Source organism: Zalophus californianus, chromosome 15 (genome assembly GCF_009762305.2).
Source record: "Zalophus californianus isolate mZalCal1 chromosome 15, mZalCal1.pri.v2, whole genome shotgun sequence".
Classification (NCBI taxonomy): domain Eukaryota; kingdom Metazoa; phylum Chordata; class Mammalia; order Carnivora; family Otariidae; genus Zalophus; species Zalophus californianus.
In genome coordinates, this window is record NC_045609.1 from 88,631,543 (window position 1) to 88,653,543 (window position 22,001).

Genomic DNA, 22,001 nt, shown 5'->3' on the forward strand with positions numbered 1-22,001 from the left:
CTCAGGCTTTGCCAAGTTCCTCAAAATCGTATTCAGAACCTCATGAGTCTGCTCAATGCCCCTTGGCTCACCTTTTCTTTCTTTTCTCTTTTTGTACCTTATTTTGGATGGAGTGGGTTTCTTTTCTCATTCTGAAATTAGGGAAGTTAGGCACCCTCTCATGTTATCTCAGAAATTTTAATATGTGAATACTTGTTTGGATCCAAGATTAATCAGTATTCTTTCCCTTCCCCCAAACAGTACATGGACTGTGGACGTTCGACTCCACCATCTGGAGCCGTGTGTGTGATGAGAGGTGGACGCTGGCCTCTGGGTCCGTCTGTGTCCCCACACGCTGCAGCCCCATAGTTAGCACTGATTCTGCTGGAAACATTGTCCTGCTGCCTAACAAATCTCTTCAGAATTTCCTTTAGTGAGGGTCAGGAGGAACGAGCATTCTCAGTTCTCTTTGCCTGGAAAAGTTGTTCTGTTTTGTTCTTGAAGGAGAGTTTGGTCAGGAATACAGCCCTTGCTGGCAGTTTTCCCCCTAAGTGGGGTGAGGGTCTCATTCATCTCATGGCTGCTGCTGAGGGTTCAGCGGTCAGTCTTATCACCGTTCCTCGGAAGGGCTCTGTCTGGCCTCCGTCTTGACTGTTCTGCGGGCTTGACGGTTAAAGGAATGTGTCTGTGTACCTGCTGGCTCTTCACGCCATTGTGCGAGCCTGGGGCCTTAGCTCCTCACACATTGCCTTTCCCCGATTCTCCGTTCCTTCTCCTTCTCAAACTCCAGCCACGCATGTCTCAAACCTTCTCCCTCAATGAGCTGTGTTTCTCACCAGCCCTTCCATATTTTCCATTCCTCTGTGGTCTTTGCTTCATTCTGGATGATTTCTTCGGTTCTACTTTCTAGTTCTCTAATATCAGTTGTATCAAATGTGCTGTTAAACTCATTCAGATTTTAAATTCAGTAGGTACGATTTTCAATTCTGTTAGTTTTGTGTTGTTTTTCTAATTTCTTGTATTTTTATAGCTTTCGTCCATCACATTCTCAATTCTTTTATTTCTTTAAACATATTAAACTAATTTTACGTTATTGAGTGATACCAATATTTGAAGATTCTGTGGGTCTAATTCTTTCGTCCATTTCTTCTGCTCACTCACTCATAGTGCCTTGTTTCCTGGTGAATTTTGTGATTTTTGACTGTAAGTTTATATTTTTTGGAACTTTTCTTCGGGAATTTCTCTGACATGTCTGAATTCTTCCAGCAAAACTTAGTATCTGCTTCTGCCTTGTGACCAGGGGTGCTCCCAATCTTGGGTCATTTTAAGATGAATTGTTAGGTAGGGGTTTTCAGTCCAATCCACTTTTCCTACAAATGTCCTTTCTGTGTCGCCTTTGCATGACCCTCAGCCAAAGCAGAACATCACATTGAGAGAAACAGACCCCCTCATTTCACTCACAGCAAGAGAGTTAGAAATAAAAATAAACTGAGGCCTTTTCTTACACATTCAATTGTCAGAAACCCAGAAGTTTGGTTGCCCTCTGTTGTCAGGGCTGTGTGGAAGCAGGCATCCCACACATTGACAGGGTGATGCTGAGTGCTGAAACCCCCAAGAGGATTTGGCAATATCTAACACAATTGCATTTGCATTTACCCTTTGACCCAGCAAATATGCTTCTAAGGATAGATCCTAAACACACATTGGCAAGAATTCAAAAGATCTACTTAAAAGGCATTTTATTCAGCACAATTTTTAATGACTAAAGACTGAAAACAGTTCAAATGTCTCAAATAGTGTTGAGAACTGACTTTTTTTGGCATGGTAAAAAGAAGATACAGATTTAAGATCAGTGAAATTAATAGAAACCTTGTAGTCCTAAATTTGAATTAGAAGCATTGCTATGTGCTCACTACATATATTTTGCATATTCCAATATGGGTATATTGTTAAGTCAGTATTTTTACTGAAAAGCCTGGATTCATTTTTAGAAGTCAAGGAAGTTATTAAGGGATGCTAAGCTTGGACTCAGGAGCCAACTTAACTAGGGTCCCACTGGCCAGAGATATGATAGCTTGAGCATCATTGAGAATCACAGTTGCAGCTGAATGAAACAGATCAAATATATTTAATCCTTTGAGCTCATGATTTTTTTTTTAAGATTTATTTATTTTTAGAGAGAGAGGGAGTGGGGGGTGGGGCAGAAGCAGAGGGAGAGAGAGTCTTAAGCAGACTCCGTGCCGAGTGCAGAACCCAACGTGGGGCTCAGTCCTATAACCCGGAAATCACTACCTGAGCGGAAACCAAGAGTTGGACACTTAGCCAACTGCTCCCCAAGGGCATTCTCAAAGCAGTGAAAGAGTGGATAAGAGCGGTGGGAGAAGAGTCAGGGTACAGGCTGAATTGGAGGCCAGGTCATAGGAGAGAACCCCGAAACAAGGAAACTGGGAGGAGCCTCCTAAAGTCAAATATCAAACACTCTGAAGCCAAGGAAGCCAGAACTTGATTGGCTTAGTTTGTAGAGGAATTTGTGCCCAGGCTTTTGCTGATGAAAGTAGAGCAATCAGCCAGCAACCAGGGGTCAGGGAAGCGGGGGCCGGGGGAGAGCACTGTTATCCCAGGGGGACTGTGGGCTACCCAAAGCCGCACGGTCCTCCCACACACATCAGAGGCTCAGCACGTTGTGGGTGGGGAGGTGGAAAGGAACAGTCTTCACTAAAATCATCCAGCCGGACACTAAACAAATAAGCAAATAAATAATAATAGGCCCCAGAGGAGGGGGATTAGTACCCGGAGTTGCTATGATATAGTAACTGTAATGTGCAATTTCCAACAGAAAATTATGAGGCGTGCAGAGAAAGGAATGTACAACCCATATACCTGAAAAAGCAAGCAACAGAAACTGCCTATGGGCAGGACACAGTGTCATATTTATCAGAAAACACTTCAGAGTAGCCATTGTAAACATTTCACGAAACTAAAGGAAACTGGTTAAAGAATTAAGGAAGGGATGAAGACAATGTCTTATGAAATAGAGATTATCAACAATGAGAGAGAAATTATTTTAAAAAAGAACCAAGTGGAAATTCTGGAGTTGAAAAGTACCATAACTGAAATTTTTTGAAAAGCCCACTGGAGGGGCTCTACAGTAGAGCTGAATTAGAATAAATGAGCATGAAGATAGATTGAGATTGTGTATGCTGGAGAACAGAAAGGAAAAATAATGAAGAAACATGAGAAGAGCCTCAGGGAGACCTGGGGCACCACCAAGAACACCAGCATACACATGATGGGAACACTAGAAGAAGAGAGAAAGGGGCAAAAGTTGAAGAAATCCTGGCTAAGGACTTCCCAAACTTACTGAAAAACAAGTTACCGGGGCGCCTGGGTGGCTCAGTCGGTAAGTGTCTGCCTTCGGCTCAGGTCATGGTCCCCGGGTCCTGGGATCGAGCCCCGCACTGGGCTCCCTGCTCCACGGGAAGCCTGCTTCTCCCTCTCCCACTCCCTCTGCTTGTGTTCCCTCTCTCGCTGTGTCTCTCTCTCTCTGTCAAATAAATAAAATCTTAAAAAGAACAAACCAAGTTACCTAACATCTAGGACTCTCAGTGAATTCCAAGTAGGATAAACGCAGAGAGAGTCTGGACACATTATGATAAAAATGCTGAAAGTCAAAGACAAGGAAAAATCTTGAAAGCAACAAGACCAGAGAACCTGAGGGTTGAGTGTCAGACTCTTGGCCTCAGCTCAGGCCTTGATCTCAGGGCCGTGAGTTCAAGCCCCACGTTGGGCACTACCCTGGGTGTGGAGCTTACTTTAAAAAATAAAAATAAAAAAGCAACAAGACCAAATGACTCATTCCTTACAAGGGAGCCTCAATAAAATGAAGAGGTGGGTTCCCATCAGAAGTAATGGAGGCCGGAACATAGTAGGGTAGCATATTCCAAGTGCTGTCAAGAATCCTACATCCAGCTATCAGAATGAAAATGGGGACATTATTACATACCTGATAGAGATAGAAAGGGCTAGAAAGTAATGTTATGAACAGTTCTATGTCAACAAATTCAGATAACTCAAATGAAACAGGTGTGTTCCTAGAGACACACAGGTGCTAAAACTGACTCAAGAAGAAACAGACCAGCCGAATAGGCCTGTAACAGGTAAAAAGATTAAATTAGGAACCAACAACAATCTACCCATAAAGATAAGTAGAAAAGTTTAGGACCAGATAGTTTCACGAGTTCAACCAATTATTTAAAGAAGAATTAATACCAATTTCTAAAAAACTCTTCTACAACGTAGCAAAGGAAGAAGCACTTTGCAACTCCTTTTGTGAGTCTAGTATTGCTTTGTCATCAGAACCAGACAAGGACACACAAAAGAAAAGCATGTCTAACATCTCTTATGAATATGGATGCAAAAAATCCTCAACAAACATTAACTAACCAAATCAACAACATATAAAAAGAATTATACACCACAGAATCTATCCCAGGAACGGTAGGTTGCTTTAACATCAGAAAATCAGTTAGTGCAATACCTCATGGTGTGATGTCAATACGATAAAAAACAAAAAGCCCATGATCATCTCAAGTGAGGCAGAAAAATCATTTGGGACAAAATCCAACACCCCTTCATGATAAAAAGATCTTAAAAACTTCAGGACAGAAGGGATCTTCCTTGATCTGATAGTGGGTATCTATGAAAAGCCCACAGCTCACATCATACTTAATGTGAAAGACTGGATGCTTTCAGGAACGAGACAAGGACACTTCTATCTAACATTGTGCTGGAGGTTCTAGCCAGGGCAGCTAGGCAAGGAAAAGAAAACATATCCAGATTTGAAAGGAAGAAGTACAAGTATTTCTATTCACAGATGACATGATCTTGTGTCTAGAAGATCCTAAGGAACCCACTGAAAAATGATTAAAAGCAATAAGTGAGCTCAGCAAGTTTGCAGGATAAAAGATCAATACACAAAATCAATTATATTTCTATACATGTACAATGAACAATCCAAAAGTAGAAATAAACAATTTCATTTGTAATAGCATCAAAAGAGGTGACATACTTAGGAATAAGTTTCCCCAGAAAAATGTAAAACTGACACTCTGAAAGCTATACAACATTGCTCGAAGAAATTAAAGATCTAAATAATTGGAAAATATCTCATGCTCATGATTGGAAGTCTTAATAAATGGCAATATTCCCTAATCTACAGATTCAGTGCAATCTCTGTCAGAATCCCAGTGGACTTGTTTGTGGAAATTAACAAGCTTGATTCTAAAATTCATATGGAGTTGCAAGGGACCCAAAATAGCCAAAACAGTCTTGAAAAAGAAGCACAAAAGAGTCCTGGTTTCAAAACTCACCGCAAAGCAACAGTAATCAGAACACTGTGGGACTGGCAGAAAGACACATAGATGAATGGGACAGACTTGAGAGTCCAGGGTTAAACACACACACTTGTGCCCAACTGATGGGGAAAGAAGAATCTTTTCAACAAATGGTACTGAGATAACTGGACATCCACGTGCAAAAGAAAGTGGTGTACACCTGAGAAATGAAAATACATGTCCGCACAGAACGTCCATTATTTATAGTAGCCAAAAGGTGGGAACGACCCAAATATCCCTCAACTGACGAACAGATAAACAAAATGTGGTATATTCATCTGAGGAAATATTATTTGGCCGTAAGAAGGAATGAAGCTATTACCTGCTACAACACAGATGGGCCTTGAAAACGTTACACTGAGTGGACAAAGCAGACACACACACACAGTCCCTAGGATAGGATTCCGTTTCTAGAAATGTCTGGTGTGTGGACACACACACAGAGAAGGTCTGTGGTTCTGAGGGCTGGGGGGTTACGGGGAAATGGGACGTTAGCCAAAAAGTACAGGGTTTCTTTCTGAGATGATGGAAATGTTCTGAAGTCGACTGGTGGTGGGTGCAAACGTCTAAAAAGCATCAAATCACGTACTTTTAAACAGGTGACCTGTATGGCATGCGACTTATCTCTCCGTAAAACTGTTTAAAACAACAAACGGAGACACCTGGGTGGCTCAGTCGGCTGAGCGTCTGCCTTCAGCTCAGGTCATGATCCTGAGGTCCTAGGATGGAAACCCGTGTGTCGGGCTCCCTGCTCCGCGGGGAGCCTGCCTCTCCCTCTGTCTGCCGCTCCCCCTGCTTGTGCTCTCTCGCTCGCTCTCTCTCACTCCCTCAAATAAATAAGTAAAATCTTTCTTAAAAAATGAAATAAAAGAATGAAGAGACCGTGAGACCGTCTGGAGACCTGGCTGCTGGACACTCGAAAAGCATTCGTGCTGTCCTGTGATGATCATACTGGGGCTGTGTTTTCCTGAATCATTTTTACAAAGTACATCCTGAAATATCTGGGAAGGAAATAACATGATGTCTGGGATTTGCTTCAGCATAATCCAGGAGAGAGGACCGTTTGAGGCTGAGATGAAACCAGGTTGACTCTGAGTTCGCGACTGCTGCTGGAACTGGGAGCTGGCGGGACGCTGGCCCTGACTGTGCCACGTGCTTGCCGTCTTCTACCATGAAAGTAAAAAGGAGGAAACAAAGCCCAGACAGGTGTGGTGGGGAGGACCAGCCTCGGGGGCCAGGGCTCTGGGATAAGTCATCATGTCACTAGAGTGGCCCCTCCAGTTAGTGATGGAAGAGCCTGGCCCTAGGCGGCCTTCCAGGAGCACACCCAACCCAAAGTTGTCCCGGCTGCTCGGAAGGAGCAGAAGGCTAACAGCTTTCCTTCTGGGCACTGGGTGTCCCAAAGACAAAACCAAGGTCAGGCCCATGGGCCTGGTAGTGAGTGCTTATAGGGGAAGCACCCCGAGCCCACAGGCCAGTGGGAAGGAGCACCACGGACCTGGAGGGAGGGGGCCACCTCTCTGTGAAGGAGTCCAGTCAGACCCTGGCAGGCGGGCGGGCACGCCGTGCTCTCCGCGCACACGTCACCCTACCCTCTCCCCCCAGGCAGACCACGTGACACATTTCCTCATGATGCGCTGTGGACTTAGGGTTATTTTGTTGAACCTGAGTTTTTAACAGTTACATTGTCAATCCATCATTTGTTATCTTTATGATTTTTTTTTTTTTTTTTTGCTTTAATGTGTCAAAAGCTCCCCACGCCCCCAGTTTTATTCCGGGAATTCACACTTGTGTCAGCTTTGGAGAATCTTTACCACATTAACAGACTGAAGGGAAATCATATCATCATCTCAATCGATATGTACAGAAAAAGCATCTGATTAAGTACAACATTCACTGAGGATAAAACTTCATTCGTTGCATAAGCGAACTGTAGTCACCCAGGAAAGGTATTTCAAAAAACCCGCCACACACATATTATGCTTATGGTGAACTGTTAAAAATATTTCCTTTAAAAATCAAGAATGAGACAAAGATGCCCCTTCTGGCAACTTCTGTGCACCCTGCTGCCAGAGGCTCTAGCCTGCCCAGTAACAGGGAAAAGAGATAAGGGTGCATGCTACCCTGTTTAGTTTCAGCCCCATTTAGTGGAAAACCCAAACATTGCTTCAACAGAGTAAGAACGCAGTTCTCTCTTGCCCGTGGCCTCCCTGCCTCCTGCAGGTCGCAGGACCCTGCCTCTGGCCCTCTGAGTGCAGCAGTCACCATCCCAAGTGGTAAAAATGGGCCCATGAGGGCAGGGTGGGTGCATCGTTCCACATTCTACACATTTTCAAAGTACAACCTGGAAAAAAATAGCAGCCCTTGAACGTTTAAAGGAATAATGTCACGGTTTTCAGACACATGTCCCATACACACTAAGATACTTCCTCCCACCTGTGCCACCTCTGAAATTTAGCGCCCTGCGTCACTAGTCATGTCCAGTTAATGGCGACGTGGTTGTTTCTCTTAATGGCCTAATCGATGGAATACAGCGTATACTACAGATTATAAGGAATAGCAAAAACTGTCTATTTAAGTGAAGGAGACAACACTTCTGTAAAAGTCAAATGAAAGTACCAGAACTTGAGGCCATCTGAATAGCATTGTGTATTATCACGCCAAAAAAACAGTGCAGCCCATCTACCCAGAAATACTGCCTGGGAGCACGCACAGATTGGGGCCTGGGGGAGGTCCTGGGGCCACAGGGAAGCCGGTGGGGGGGGTTCTGCCGGCGCCTGGATGGGCCAGCTGGAGCCTGCGGTCTGTGTTCCAGGGGGTGCAGGGATGGTGGCGTTCCTTACCAATCACTGTACCTGACAGAAAGTAATGCTTTCTTGTCATGAAACACCTCACAGGTACAAAAGCACATGTGAAGCCACATGTCCTGGTGGGAACGGTAGTCTTCGCCCCACTGCCCAGCTTAAGGAGGACCCCAGGTCACATTTTCAGAAGTCCTACGAGGAGCCTCTGCCCTCGAGACAACTGCTTCTTTGTGATTATCGGAATCTACGGTCAGGTTGTGGAAGTCTCTCCCCGAGAAATACTGAAACAGAACTGACCTGTCCACCCTGTGTGGACCCACAGACACAGGACCTGTGGCCGGGGTCCACGCCGGGGATGGGCCGAAAGCAAGGCTGCTGGAGGGGCTCTGAGAGCTGACTGTGCCAGGAAGGTGCCCAAGACCAGAGTGAATGAGCCCGACTGGCCTGAACCCTGCCACGGGGCCAGCAGGACACTGACTTAGGAGCCTCAGGACCGTCTCTCAGGGCTCGGTGGGCTTCTGGTCACCCAGACCAGCCAGGCCTATTGTAATGCCACTCGTTTAATGAGATTGATGAGACACCCAGGCTTGGTGGGTGGCTCACCGTCTGGGGTCTCCCACCCCCCACTTTCACCCCTACCAGAGTCACCCACAATCCACACCTTTGCACAACTCGACCCACCCTTGGTCCCCTGGCACCCCAGAGAGGTGTGGTCTGCCCTGACCTGCACTCCCGTGCCCCTTGTCTGATTGGCTTCCCAAGGGCAGGGCTGGTATCTCTGAGTCCACCAGCAGCCGCTGGGCATGAAGCACATGAGAGGACACAGACCGGGTGGGGCGTGACTTCGGAGTTTAGGGAGTCTGTCCTAAAACCAGGGTGGCAGAGGCCCTAGGCTTCCATGCAGGTTCCTGATGGGTGAACCCTTCCATGTTGGCTCTGGCAAGCTTGGGACAGCCTCTGGGCCTCTGAGACCTCCCATCAGAGACACACTGGCTGGAGGAGGGACCATCATGTCCACACGGCTTTGGGATCTGACCCAGGACATGCAAGAACCCGAGTCCTCTGAAAGAAGGCAAACAGGCAGCAGAAGTCTCAAGAGGAGGGACAGCCCCCTGCCCAGGCAGTGGCCCTCTCCAGAACAGCAGAAAGGCTTGGTCTTGACAAGCAGCAAGGGCACCGGGCTGGTGGGCCTTCACCTGGCCTGGGCCCCCACAGAGCTTCCCTCACTTTGGGTGGTACAGGAACCACACCCTGGGTCCGATGAAAGGGCCGTTGACCAGCTCAGTGGGGGTAGCTGGGCAGGGAGCCTCCCCAGGCAGGTGTCTTGGGCTGGAAATGGTTACGGAGAAACATTAACAATTTGATTCAGCACATTGCTCTGCCAGTTCCGGGCTGCCCAGGACTGTAGGGGTCATGTGCGGCGCCGTGTGTGTGGACCTCTTGCTCCATGGCGAGAGCACCACTGGAACGGAGACCAGGGGCCTCGAAGGGAAATGCTGGGATGTGGGCACTGGATGGTGGTTTCCCTCCTGCGTTGGTTTCGCTGTCACCTTTGCCCTGGATTATCCCAAATGACCACAATGATCCTCTAACTATTTGCAAAGTGAGCCTTGTTGTCTGTCCATAAGATTTGGTCCTGACTTTCAGGGACCTCAGATTTGTGAGATCAGTGCTGGCTGGCCAGGAGTGTCTGGACTGGGGGGAGTGGCCCCTGTGCAGTAGTGGTGGAAGGCCTCCAGCCCCCTTTTCTGACCTATTTACAGACCTGTGTCCTTGAACATTGTGCCTGGAGTTGGGTTCAGAGCCAGCGCAGCGGAAGGAGCACCTGTCCGCACCAAGAAAAAGGGGAAGGGGCTTCCCTGCCCTCCCTGGTCACTGCACTGTCACTCTCAGCAGCTTGCACTTGAGGAACTGGGGTGGGCTCACTTTAAAATCCATCATGAATTCTCATTTTTCCAGAAACATAGGGTGAATGATGGCTTCTAATAGGCAAGTTCATGCAATATTACGACTTCAGGGAGCCTCCTGCTGAGTGAAACCGGGTCCTTCCCCGCCTCGGGCCGGCAGGACCCCAGTCCAGAGCCACCGCCCTGCAGCCCTGTCAGGAGGGAAGGGCTTGAAGTCCCCCCTGCCCCCCGGTGGTCTGGACCTGCCGGCCGCCTGGCGGGCAGGGGCGGGAGGAGGGGCGACCTGCGCGCCCCAGGCTGCGGCGAGAGCAGGAAGCGGGCCCTGTGGGTTTTCATGCCGCCACCAGGCGCCTTCAGCAGCACCCCTGTGCGGAGGCAGAGTGTTGGGGACGCCAGGCAGTCCCTCGGAAAGGGACACCATCCGCATCCTTACTCGGTGCCCAGTTCCCGAGGTAACCTGGCGTGTGACAAAGCAGCAGCAGCGGGAGGATGAACCGCTGGTCCCTGACAGACAGGCCCCGGCACTGCTGGCCCTGCGGCGGCGGTGGCAGGCGGCAGGGCGCGTCGCCTCCCACTCAACCCTGCGTCCCCGGGAGCCCTCCCCGCAAGGCCACACCCGCCACAAGCACTCACCTCCACTCATTCGTGCACGCACACGCGCACGCGGGCACACATTCCCACAGACAGCATTTCACCGAAGACTGCCGGGCCTTCTCCACTGAAACAATAATATGCAGGCAAAATCCCTAAAATAAGCGTGAACGTTCCATTTGGTCAGGACTTAACAAACCTGGTCAGTGAAAGTAACGAGTAAGTTCATTTAACAGTCCTGGCACCAAACTATTTTCACCTTCTTGTTTGGGCCTCAGTTGCTTGCCGAAACCCCAAACCATGGAGCCAGTTCTGAGTGTCCTGCTTATGGGAGGAAGGGGCTGGAGACGCGCCACAGAGTGAACCTCAAAACACCTTACTGGCTGCTTTGCACAAAATGGGAAGCTCTGTATTGGCCCCTTTCGAAAACTCTGAATGAAACTGTTCACTGTTCACTGCCCGGAAGTTTGGTAGGAACGTGATTTTAAAAAACTCGTTTTAAAGTATCTGTAAGATACCCACAAGTAAGCTTGAGGCATCAATCATATATTAACAACAGCAGAAACTCAAAAACTGAAAAACAAAACAAAAAAGAACAGGAAGCGCCGGAAGGCTACCCAGAGCAGCAGTTGGGCGCGAGGACACTACGCGGCCGGCCAGGCGCCTCCGGCGCGGGAACCCGCCTCGCAGGCCCCGCTGGGGAAGCCGGCAGCTCCCGGGCCGCGCCCTCCCTCCCCGCTTGTCCTAGAACAGGTAATACAGGCGGTAGGCAGCGACGGGCGCGGCGAGGAGTCCTGGCACCTGAGGCAGGGTGCCCGCTGCGCCGGCGTACCCGGCCAGAGAGCCGGGCAGGGGCGCGCCCAGGGCGAAGGGCAAGGCAAACGAAGGCATCAGCGGCTTGGCCGCTAGCTTGAGCTTCTCCAGCTCAGACTCCTGCAGCCTCTTGGCCTTGGCGCGGCGGTTCTGGAACCAGATCTTGACCTGCGTCTCGGTGAGGCCCAGACTGCTGGAGAACTCCGCGCGCTCTGCGATGGACAGGTACTGCTTCTGGCGGAACTTGCGCTCCAGCACCAGCAGCTGAGCGGTGGTGAAGGGCGTCCGCGGCTTGCGGTTGGTCTTGTGTTTTCGGAGGGTGCAGGGTGGAGGGCTGGGGGAGCCTGGGAGGAGAGAAAAGCACAAAGCAGGCGCTCAGACGCCAGCAGTGTGCACCCCTTTCCAACACTTTCGAACCCGCAAAGGCCGGTTACCGATGCGAGTCTCGGCCCTGAGGGAAGACGAGACTCCAGAAGCCACGGGGGTAAAAGAGCAAGGCGTCGGGGGACGGTGCGTGCACGGGTGTGGGGGCGCCGGACTCAGGCTGTGCTCCTCAAACAGGCAGCCTCGCAAGCCACGGAGGAGAGGAACTCTGCCCACTTGGAGAAGCGAGCAGCTTGGGCGGGAGGCGGCCGCAAGAACCGAGCGGTGAGCACTGGGGTGAAGATTCGGCGAAGCAGAAGTTAGCTTGGCGGGGACGGACGGGGTCGGGGGATGCTTGGGCCGGAGAAGCTCTGAGCCAAAAAGCCGCGGGTTTACTACTTTGGGAAGTTATGAGCGACAGCGCCCTTCCCGCCCTCGTCCTTCGAGCCTGGGCGGGGTAGGGGCTTCTCTCGATGCCCAGGACCGTGCGACAGGGCACTTACGTGGGGACGACGAGCGGGCAGCCGGCGGGAACCAGGCCCAGGGCTCCGCGGCGCCCCGTGGCCTCTCCTCCCGGAGCTCCGAGTCCAGCCCACGCTCCGCCTCCAGCAGCGACTCGACGCTGAAGGGCAGCGGGCCGGCCCCCGCGCGCCCCTCGCCGTACGTCTTGAGCCCAGCGGAGTTCATGCCGAGCGACGCCGGGGCCGTGCGCGGGCCGGCGGGCGCAGGGCTGGCGGGACTCTGCAGGCGCAACGAGAAGGTAGCGCGCGGCAGGATTGCCGCGGGTTTGGCGGCGCCCCCACCCTCGGAACCCTATAAAGAGGCGGTGCCCCTTTCATGCGCCGCCATCCAATCGCCGCGGTCGCTGCAGCGTGAACCTGGGTGTCCATTGGCTTCGCTGACCTGGGGAGGGCGGAATGGACAGGGAGGGGCGGGTCCGCCACCTACGACCCTGGGCCCCGGGTCCCCGCCGGCGCGGCGCGCTCCTGTCCGGCTCCCAGCGCCCGCCGGCCTCTCCCGGAGCTCTGCCGGCCGGGCCCGCGCTCCTGCTGCCCAGGAGATGGCTGGGGCATCCGGGGAACACGCGGAGCTGGCCCCAGCTTCCCCAAACGGAGGAATCGATGGCGGGCGCGATCTGGCAGAGCCGCGAGGGGGAAGACCGGCCTTGATAGCGCGGATCCTGCGACACGGAAAGCGCCACACCTTCAGAGGCAGTGTCGTCCCCCCTGTGGGTCGCCCGCTCTTCTGCTGCGCCCCAACCCGGACCCGGAACCCTCGGCGCCTGCTGCTTTGGCCCAGGCGCTTTCTCCCAACCCTGGGGGCCGCATACGATGGACCCGGCGCCTGGACTTCCGTCCCCTTAAGTCGCCTTGGCCTTGGGTGGCTTTTCAGGCACCTGTAGCTGTCCGGCGCCCTACCGGGCAGGGGCCGCCCGTCGCGCTGCCCGAGGGTCCCATGGCCCCGCCCTAGGAGCAACCAGCCGGGTGCGTCGAAGGTCCTCGGGCAGGGCCTGCAGCCGCAGAAAGGTGGAGAGGGCCACCCTCTTAACCACCTCGGTTGCCGAGCCTGGGACGCAGGCAGGCCCCTCAGCCGCTCCTGTCGCTGGTGTTTCCTGTCAGCCTCTCGTCCGCACTTGCTTGCCCGAATGGTCCCCGGACGCGGGACTGGGACCTGGCACCAGGGAAAGGTCCCCAGAGAGGGACCTCGGCGGGGCGGGCTTCCGGCCCACCCGGGCCAAGCGGGGCTGCTTCTAGGCGGCCCCGGCGAACCCCAACACTGGCCGAGGCAGGAGAGGAGATCCAACGGACACCTGCTCTTATTTAGATTATTTTTCCAAAACTGGACCAATCTTTGGTTTAAAAACCTTCTTGGGTGCTGTAGGCTCCCCTCTGCGGTCTCTCCCTGAAGTTTTAGAACAAATCATGAGATTGGTTTGCGGGTGACCTTAGGTCTGAGTAATATCCCAGAACACAGGAACAGCAACCTGGATCAGTATACATTTATTTTTGAAAAACCAAAGTTGTTTTAATGAAATACAGCTTTGGGGGACGGTTAACTGTCTGTCCCAGCCAGAGAAATTCAATTAGAAAGTTTTTTTCTCCATTAATTTAAATTTAGAAGTGTGGCTGAAGGGGCCCTCTGACCCAGCTCCAAGGCCAGGCCTGGTGTCACAGCTGGGGCAGCTCTTTCTCCATCCCAAGACGGACTGCCCCTTTCTAATGGAATAAAGACGTTCTGAGTCAAATGAAGATAATCGCATCATTAAAGCGCTTTCTTTGAAGGACTCTCTCCTGGTAGTTTATTTTCAGCAGCCAGCCACAGAAGTGTGGGAAGACGAATTTTCATGAGGGTGACTGACAGCCAGCTGCCCCAGCCTACCCTAGGTCTGCCCAGGACACTGTGAAGAGGGTGTCTGCGTGGGTGAAGTGGGAGTCTGTGCTGTGGCTTGGCTGGCCCTGGGGGAAGGAGGGGGTCTCGGGGCCAGATGCAGCACCACCCTTCAGGAAAGCCTTGTCCTGCCCTGTGTGTGTCCACGCTGGGGTTCCTCCCCCCTGGCAGGGCAAGGCTGGGCCAGTGCTGACCAGGACTCGGCCTGGCATGGGTTCCAGCAAAGTGGCAGAGAGAAGAGAAGGAGGATGTGGGGGTTGGGGGAAGATGTGGGGGTTGGGGAGACCCTCCAGGGTCGGACATGAAAGTCCAGGCCCCAACACTCAGCACGAACGGGTTTCAGCAGGGCAGTGTCCTCAGACCTCCGGGGTCTGGCCAGCAGAGGGAGAGGGGTGGAGGGTTGAGAAGGGACCCCATTTCTGTCCATGTTGTGGCGTTGGACACAGAAACCCGTCTCGTGTGTGAAGAAAGACTAGACACTGTCTCTGGCCCCCAGGAGAGACAAAGACGACTGCGGTCGCTTGGCTTCCCTGCAGCCCAGGAGCAGGCCAGCCAGGAGACCTGGGACAGCCTGCGACAGTGGGCCTTCTGGGCACTTTTCAGGGGCACAAGGGCCCCTGAAAGACTGCCCCCTTACCCCACACTTGACGGACATTTCCCTGGTTTGAGCGGCATTGTTTCCCGAATTCACTACTAGCCCTGAGCTGTGAGGGGACAGAAGGTCACACAAAGGCCCGCTTTTCTTGCCTGTGTTTTGGTCCCCCCTTTGGCGCCGACTTCATAGGGAATGAACACACCCTTCGCTTTCAGAAACAAGGGGCGGGGGTTGGAAGCCCTGCTGGGGGTTTCCTTGGAATCAGTGTGATGTGATGATTTTGAGAAGGGACTTGTAGGATTCAAGTGGCCAAGTTTGGAACTGGACAGGATGAAAATGGAAATGCTGTCTCTCCTCCCAAATCTTGGTGGGGGGTGTGCGGGTAGTGTTTGATGCTACAGACGTGAGGTCACGTAAAGCCCACGCTGGCTGGTGCCATGGGATCAAAGGTGACATCACTGTCCTGAAGAAAGTGACTGTCCCCTCTTGGATATTGGTGACACTTGTCCAGTTCTTGATGGAAAAAACCAGGCAGACTTTCCCTTATATTTAGTGGCCAGTGGTAATCAGCAGTTTGCACACAATGGGACCCAGGACAGGGCCACCCACTCCAGGCCTCTTCCAAAGGCTGGCTTCCCAGGAAAGCCCTTTGGAAACCACCAACCTCCGACAGGCCTCCCCTCCCCAAAGGCATGTGTGTTGGAGCAGGTGACTTTTTCCTTCTCAACTTGTTGGGAATTGCTCCAAACACAAGTGGCACTTTACCCACAACTCTGGCCAGAGGGGGCCCAATTGGCATGAGTCCCAGCAGCTAGTAGGCAGGTGGCAGTAGGCCGGCATGTCCCAGCAGGGACGTGATGTCCACCTGGAGATGCTCTGGCGTCACTCAGGAGAGAAGCTGCTCCGGGCCAGGCGAGGCCTGTGACACGGGGAAGGCTCAGATGAAGGGGTGGCCGTCCCTCCTGGAGTCTCCTACTTCTTCCTACGTCTCTCCTGTTCGCCTTCTCCCTTTCACACTCACTTGCCAAAGCTCCTGAAGGGGGAAAATCAGAGGAGAAGCCCCTCTGAGCTGAGCGACTCCTCCGTCCGGGACCACAGGCGCATATCCTTTTGCCCGGGCCAGGACAGAATGCCCCACCGCGAGACGTCACAGCCTGATCTCTGGGACCTGGGAACACATCGGGGTACTTGGCAAAGGTGGGATTAGGGTTGTTAATCACCTGACCTTGAGATGAGGAGACCATCCTGAAGGCAGGCAGACCGGTCTGGTGGTGAGTGTCCTTGGAGGGGAAAGGGAGAGCCAGAGAGAAGGATGCAGCCAGCTGCCGCAGGCCTTGTGGGCAGCTTCTAGAAGCGAGAGGCCCGGGGCTCAACTAGCCTACTGTCACCTTGACTGTGGCCCACGGGAACCACGTGCATGTCTCCCCTCCAGAACTACACAATAATAAAGGTGTGTTGTTTAGGAACTTGTTACAGCTGCGCTAGGGGCCAGTCCACCCCCAGAGGCACTATCATCACCCCATCTCCTGGGGAGAGGAACCGACACACAGAGACACAGGTGACTTGTTGGAGGTCAGGCACCCTGTGTGGCTGTAACTTCTGAGCTCTTTCCTCTGTGTGCTCCCTGAGCGGGGGAGCCCTGCCCTGCTCCCCGCTTCTCCTCCATGGCCGAGCCAAGGGTCAGAGCTAGAGCCCCATGGCACGCTGGGGCCCTTGAGCTGGCACCACCTCCCTGGGAGCCCAGGCCTCCCTGGTTCATCCTGGAGCCTTCTCCCAAGCTCCCTTGCTCTGCACACTCAGCCCCATCTCCACAGCCCCTTCGGTGGGACATGTTCTCAGGTGCCTCTGCCCCGATAAACTGGGCCCAGGGTGCTGAATGACCACACCAAAGTGATAGAAGGCAGGTGGTTCCGTGCCTTTGTGAGGACCCAGTGCACCAGCTACCATCCCTCCAAGACTGGCTGTCTGCCTGCTGTGAGCCCTCGGAGACCTAACTGTCCTGGCCAGAGACTCTGGATGCCAGGGCCGGGTGGGGCAGGGCTCCTGAGGATGGATGAGGCTTCCTTCCAGGGCCAGGAAAGCGGACTTCTCAGAGTGGATTGGGGCTCCCTCTCAGTTCTGCCAGGCCCCAGATGCTGCCTCTGTGCACCTTCTTTCTGTCTGTCTGACATCTCCCTCTCTCTGTCTCTTCCTGTCTCTGTCTCTCCATCTCTGACTCTGGCTCTCTCCTACCAAGAGCACAAGCAGGGGGAGTGGCAGAGGGAGAGGGAGAAGCAAGCTCCCCACCGGGCAGGGAACCTGATGTGGGGCTCAATCCCAGGACCCTGAGGTCACAACCTGAGCTGAAGGCAGATGCTCAACCACTGAGCCACCCAGGTGCCCCAATATTTCTTTTATTTTGAGGATTAACAACTTTTCTTTGGAGATCCTTGAAAAAAAAGTCCATGCAGAGGGGGGACAAGACCATTCAAGCACAGACAAGGGTGAGTGCGGGACGGTTTTGGAAACGGGGCAGCTGGGCTGCCACTCCCAGCTTGACACTACTCAGCTCCAAGGCCCCAGAGGGGACAGTAATCAGACCCAGGGCCTCGGGCACCTGCTCTAAGGCCAGGCTGGACAGGGCAGGACTGTGGCATGAAAGGGAACTGAACCCTGACGGAGTGTGTGGGCCCCAGCTTTGTGGGCAACCTGGGGTCAGCTATTGATCTCAAGTCACCAGCTCTCAGATTCATCAACTTTATGGCTTCCCACCTGGTTTCACTGAGGTCCATGGTAGTCTTCATTGTTTCCTTTCTTCTACTTGGTTTGAGTTCTTTTTGCTCTTTTTTGGGTTTCTTAAGGTGGATACTGAGTCACTGACCTTCAAACCTTTCTTCCTTTCTAATAGAGCATCCCGTGCTACGAGTTTTCCCCCAAGTACTGCTTTAGTGGCATCCCACGGTTGTGATGTTTTCATCTTCATTCAGTTCAAAATACTAATTTTGCTTTTGATTTCTTCTTTGACCCAGGGTCACTTAGAAGTGTGTTATTCAGCTTCTAAGTATTTGGGGGATTTTCCAGGGATGTTTCTATATTGATTCTCAGTTTACTTCCATTGTGGTCAGAGGACATACTTGGACATGAGTCCTTTTACATTTATGGAGACCTGTGTTGTGGCCCCAAATATGGTCTATCTTGGTCAGTGTTCTATTGCCTTAGAAAGAATGTGGATTCTGCTGTTGCTGAGTAGGGTGGTCAATAAATGTCAGTTGGGTCAGTTGACACATCTGTTGCCCGTACCCATGCTGATTTTCTGCCTACTTGTTTGATCAATTATTGAGAGGGGGGTATTGAAATCTTCAACAGTAATTGTGGGTTTGATTTCTCTTTGTGGTTCTACCATTTTTTACTTAATATATTTTGAAGTTGTCTTGTTAGTTTCATAAATGTTTAAGATTGTACTACAGACACTCAAGCTTTCTTTTGACCAGTGTTAGGATGGTATATATTTTCTATGATTTTACTTTGAATATAGTTTGTCTTTAAAAAGTGCTTTGTGGGGGCGCCTGGGTGGCTCAGTCAGTTGAGCGTCTGCCTTCAGCTCAGGTCATGATCCCGTAGTCCTAGGACTGAGCCCCAGGTCAATCTCCTTGCATAGCGGGGAGTCTGCTTCTGCCCCTCCCCACTGTTCCTTCTCTCTCTCTTGTTTACTCTCTCACCACCTAACTTCTTGAACAATGGGATACTGTTATAATAACTGTTATGCAAAGTCCATCATCCATTTCAGTTCTTGGTCAATTTTGATTGATATTTCTTTTCATTAAGGGTCACATTTTCCTGCTTTTTGCTTCTTGGTAATATTTTATTAGATGTTACACTTTATGAATTTACCTTTTTGGGTGCTGGACAGTTTCACATTCCTATAAATGCCCTTGAGTTTTGCTCTGGGATATGGGTAAGTTATTTGGAAATGGCTGGTCCTTCCAAGTCCTTTTAGATTTCTCAGGCAGGTCTGGAGTAATGCTCATCCAGGACCATTCCCACAACTGAAGCAGGGCCCTCTGTCCCCCTCCCCAGACCCCATGGGTCATGGGTTTTCCATCTGACTGGTAGGAACAGGTGCCATTCCCAGACCTGAGCAAGTGTCAGGCATGATTCTAACACTTTGGGATGTTTTCATCTACAACCTTACATGCACGCACTGAATCTCAGAGGGGGGCCCCCTGAGGCACTCTGGAATTCTCATTCTGAGCAGCTTTGCCTTCTTTGGTCTTCCGTTCTGCTGACCCCAGTCTCCTTTGTCTCCTCCCTGGACTCTCAGCTCCACTTTGTCACCCCAGGAATCCACCAAACTCCACCTAGGTCCCTGCCTGCACCCTAGCCATGAGCCAGGGTGATTGTAGGGCTCATCTCCTTTCTGCCCTGTTTCTGAGTAGCCACTGTCCTTCATGGCTTCATGTCCATTGTCTTGAAAACTGTTGTTACATGTACCTTGTCCACTTCTTGGGTGTTTCAGGCCAGAGGGTAAATCCTGTCTCTGTTGCTCTGTCTTGGCCAGAACTGAAGTCACCCAGATTAAGTTCTAGGCTGGCACCTCCATGGGTGAGTCCAGGGACCAGGCAGCCAGAGTTGGCTGGGACTACATCCCGGCATGCCACAGAGACACCTGCCCAGCATGACACAGTGACCTCTGGCAGGCACCTTCCATGAGTTATGTGAGAGATTCTAGCTTGCAGGGCTTAAGTGGGTGCTATGGGAGAAGTCAGGTCAGCAGGTGGTGATGAGTCCCTGGGGGCTGGATCCCTGCAGATCTGCACAGACACACCCAGGCGTGCAGGAGTCAGCCAGGGATGCCAGCCCAGGCAGTCTCTTCTCTTGCCCTGGCTCCTCCCCGGCTCCTCACTGGCTACCCAGGGGTCTCCAGGTTATGTCGCTCGTGCTGACCATCACCTGCCACAATACTGGTCTCAGAAAACTCTCAGTGCCATTCCAGAGTCTGTGTAGTTTAAGCTAACACAGACGCCATTTTTTGATGTGTCGCCAAAGACAACCGTGATGGGGACTTGGAATGTGTAAGCAAGAAGTGAAGTCAGGGTTGGAACCAGTCAGGGTGGAGGACCCCACCAGTGACGAGACGGAGCAGAAGTCCTGGGGGCTGGGCCCTGAAGAGTGGCCCAGGCGGACTCCTTACGGGGAGAGGGCAGAGGTGCACCCTCTGAGAGCTGGGGTGCAGTGGACAACAGGCAGCAAGGCCCTCCTACCGTGGGACCCCAGCGTCATGCAGGAAGCAGCCTGGGTGGGGCCCTGAAGCACCAGCTGCTCTCAGCCCCCTCCTCATCTCCTCATGCCCTCCTGTTTCTCCCATCTTAGCAGAGAGCTGGCCTGAGAACCCGGGCATGCCTCCCATTTCATGGGTCCCACAGGAGCAAGAAAGGCCTCATGAAGGCCAGGAATGCCGCACCTGCGTCAAGGTTTTGGCACCAGGATTTATTACAAAATCTCTGCCCTCCCGTCACCGGAGGTTATGGGAAACTCCTCTCTGGGGCAAGTGCATTGAGCTCCTCGGAAGTGATGCCATCCCGCATATGCTCAGGGCTGAAACCGCAGGAAGCCATCGGCGTAGGTGCTCACTCCTGCCTGGGACAGGCTGAGGGTCAGTCCTGGCCGTGGCAAGCCGTGCAGGGCAGCCTTTGTACAGGCCTTGGCTTGGGAAGAGGAGAGAGGAAGCTGGAACGGAGAGAGATGTTGAGGGCAGAGGCCAGGGCCACGGTGCTTAGAGAGGAAGGAGCCCCAGGACCCGCGGGGGAGGGGCTACGATGCTCCCGGGGGAGGGGCCACGGGATGCATGGAGAGGGGTCACGGTACCCACAGGGGAGGGGCCCCAGGACCTGCGGGGGAGGAGCTACGATGCTCCCAGGGGAGGGGCCACAGTGCGTAGAGAGGAAGGGGCCCCAGGACCCGCGGGGGAGGGGCCCCGATGCTCCCGGGGGAGGGGCCACCGTGCTCCCGGGGGAGGGGCCACGATGCTCACGCGGAGCTAGCTAGGTGGAAACCTCTGAAGCCCGCAGCGGCTCTTGGTCTGGTCAGCGTTCTCCTGGGAGTTAAAAAGGCCCACCCAGAGTCTAGGGGACAGAAGAGCACGTGCTGTTGTGGCCATTTCTGAAAAATGCCAAACCACCCGAAGCTTTCTCTGGGGAAGAGCCCTTTGTCAGGACCCTCTGGCTGAGAAGGGCCTGGAAAGACAGCAGGAGGCCTTTGTGGGTGGGGTGTGCGGAGTGATGGGAAATTGGGGCGCAGGGGGCGGAGAGCGGGTCGTGGGGCTGTGGGCCGCGTCTGGGGTCAGGGTGGGGCGCCCTGGGCCTCCTCTGGCCGTTGTGTGGTCTGCGAGTGTACTAGGAGGACTCCGGAGCCGCAGGGGAAGGGACAGCCTGGAGCTTGCGGTCGCGGCCAGGACTCCTGAGGCGTACCCCTCACTCCCGACGGAAGACGAAGAGGGAAACAGAAGCCAGGTCAAGGCCTCACCGCTTTCTTGGTGCTGACAGGAGTCTGGAGCACCACTCACCCACAGGGGTGGGGGCGCCTCTCCAGAGAGGGGAAGGGGAGTGATGTGCAGGGTGTGGCCGCCCTGGCCTGCGCTAGGCAGCCTCGTGGGCTTGCCCCGCCGGCTCACTGTTGAGGGGACCCCTCCTCATCCCACAAGGACTGCAGCGCCAGCGCAGGAGCATGGGGTGAGGAAGGGTGACATCCCAGACCCCACCCGAGGGGGAGACAGGGGTCCTCCTCGGCCCGGCCCCCACCCCTGGGAAGTTAGAGGGTGGTGTTGGGCTGGGGCCACCTGCGCCCCTGCCCAGAGGCCTCCGCCCCGCCCCCAGCCATCCGGAGCGTGCCTCCCCCACCCCCCAACACCGCTGCGGGGCCTGCAGGCACTCGGAACACCTTGTTGGAGAAGGTTGTATCCAAGTTTCTGCCCATGGCGCCGGCCCTTTAATCCCGGCCGGGCCCCGTCTGGGCTGCGCAGGACTCTCCCAGGCATGCCCGCACAATGCGGGAGGAGTGTTCAAAGGGCCTGAATAAACAGGCGGCACATTTCGGGAACAATGGGCGGCCGCGTCTCCAGGAGGGGAAGGACCTGTGGAATCCGAGGTCCGGCCGCTCCCGAGGCCTGGGGACTGCGGCGCTTTGTGCCCCG

The 22,001-nt window shown here is 53.1% G+C and overlaps 1 protein-coding gene across 1 annotated transcript; it reads right to left on the bottom strand.

Moving 5' to 3' along the window:
• Window positions 1–11,418: 11,418 nt before the first annotated feature.
• Window positions 11,419–21,784, bottom strand: LOC113923740 (homeobox protein MSX-3-like). Its single transcript, XM_027596820.1, has 5 exons — window positions 21,709–21,784; window positions 13,269–13,416; window positions 12,799–13,030; window positions 12,354–12,663; window positions 11,419–11,831 (listed from the first exon to the last, which is right to left on the bottom strand). Exons 1-5 carry the CDS (start codon window positions 21,782–21,784, stop codon window positions 11,419–11,421), a joined length of 1,179 nt encoding a protein of 392 aa, XP_027452621.1.
• Window positions 21,785–22,001: the final 217 nt, after the last annotated feature.

What these genes read in the sequence shown, in the direction of transcription:
- LOC113923740 (XM_027596820.1), bottom strand. Translation starts at nt 21,784, where the DNA reads ATGGGCAGAAACTTGGATACAACCTTCTCCAACAAGGTGTTCCGAGTG. An exon ending in GGGACCCGGGGCCCAGGGTC is followed by an intron (nt 12,664 to 12,798) that starts GTAGGTGGCGGA and finishes GCCTCTTTATAG; the next exon opens with GGTTCCGAGGGTGGGGGCGC. An exon ending in TGCCCGCTCGTCGTCCCCAC is followed by an intron (nt 11,832 to 12,353) that starts GTAAGTGCCCTG and finishes CTCTCCTCCCAG; the next exon opens with GCTCCCCCAGCCCTCCACCC.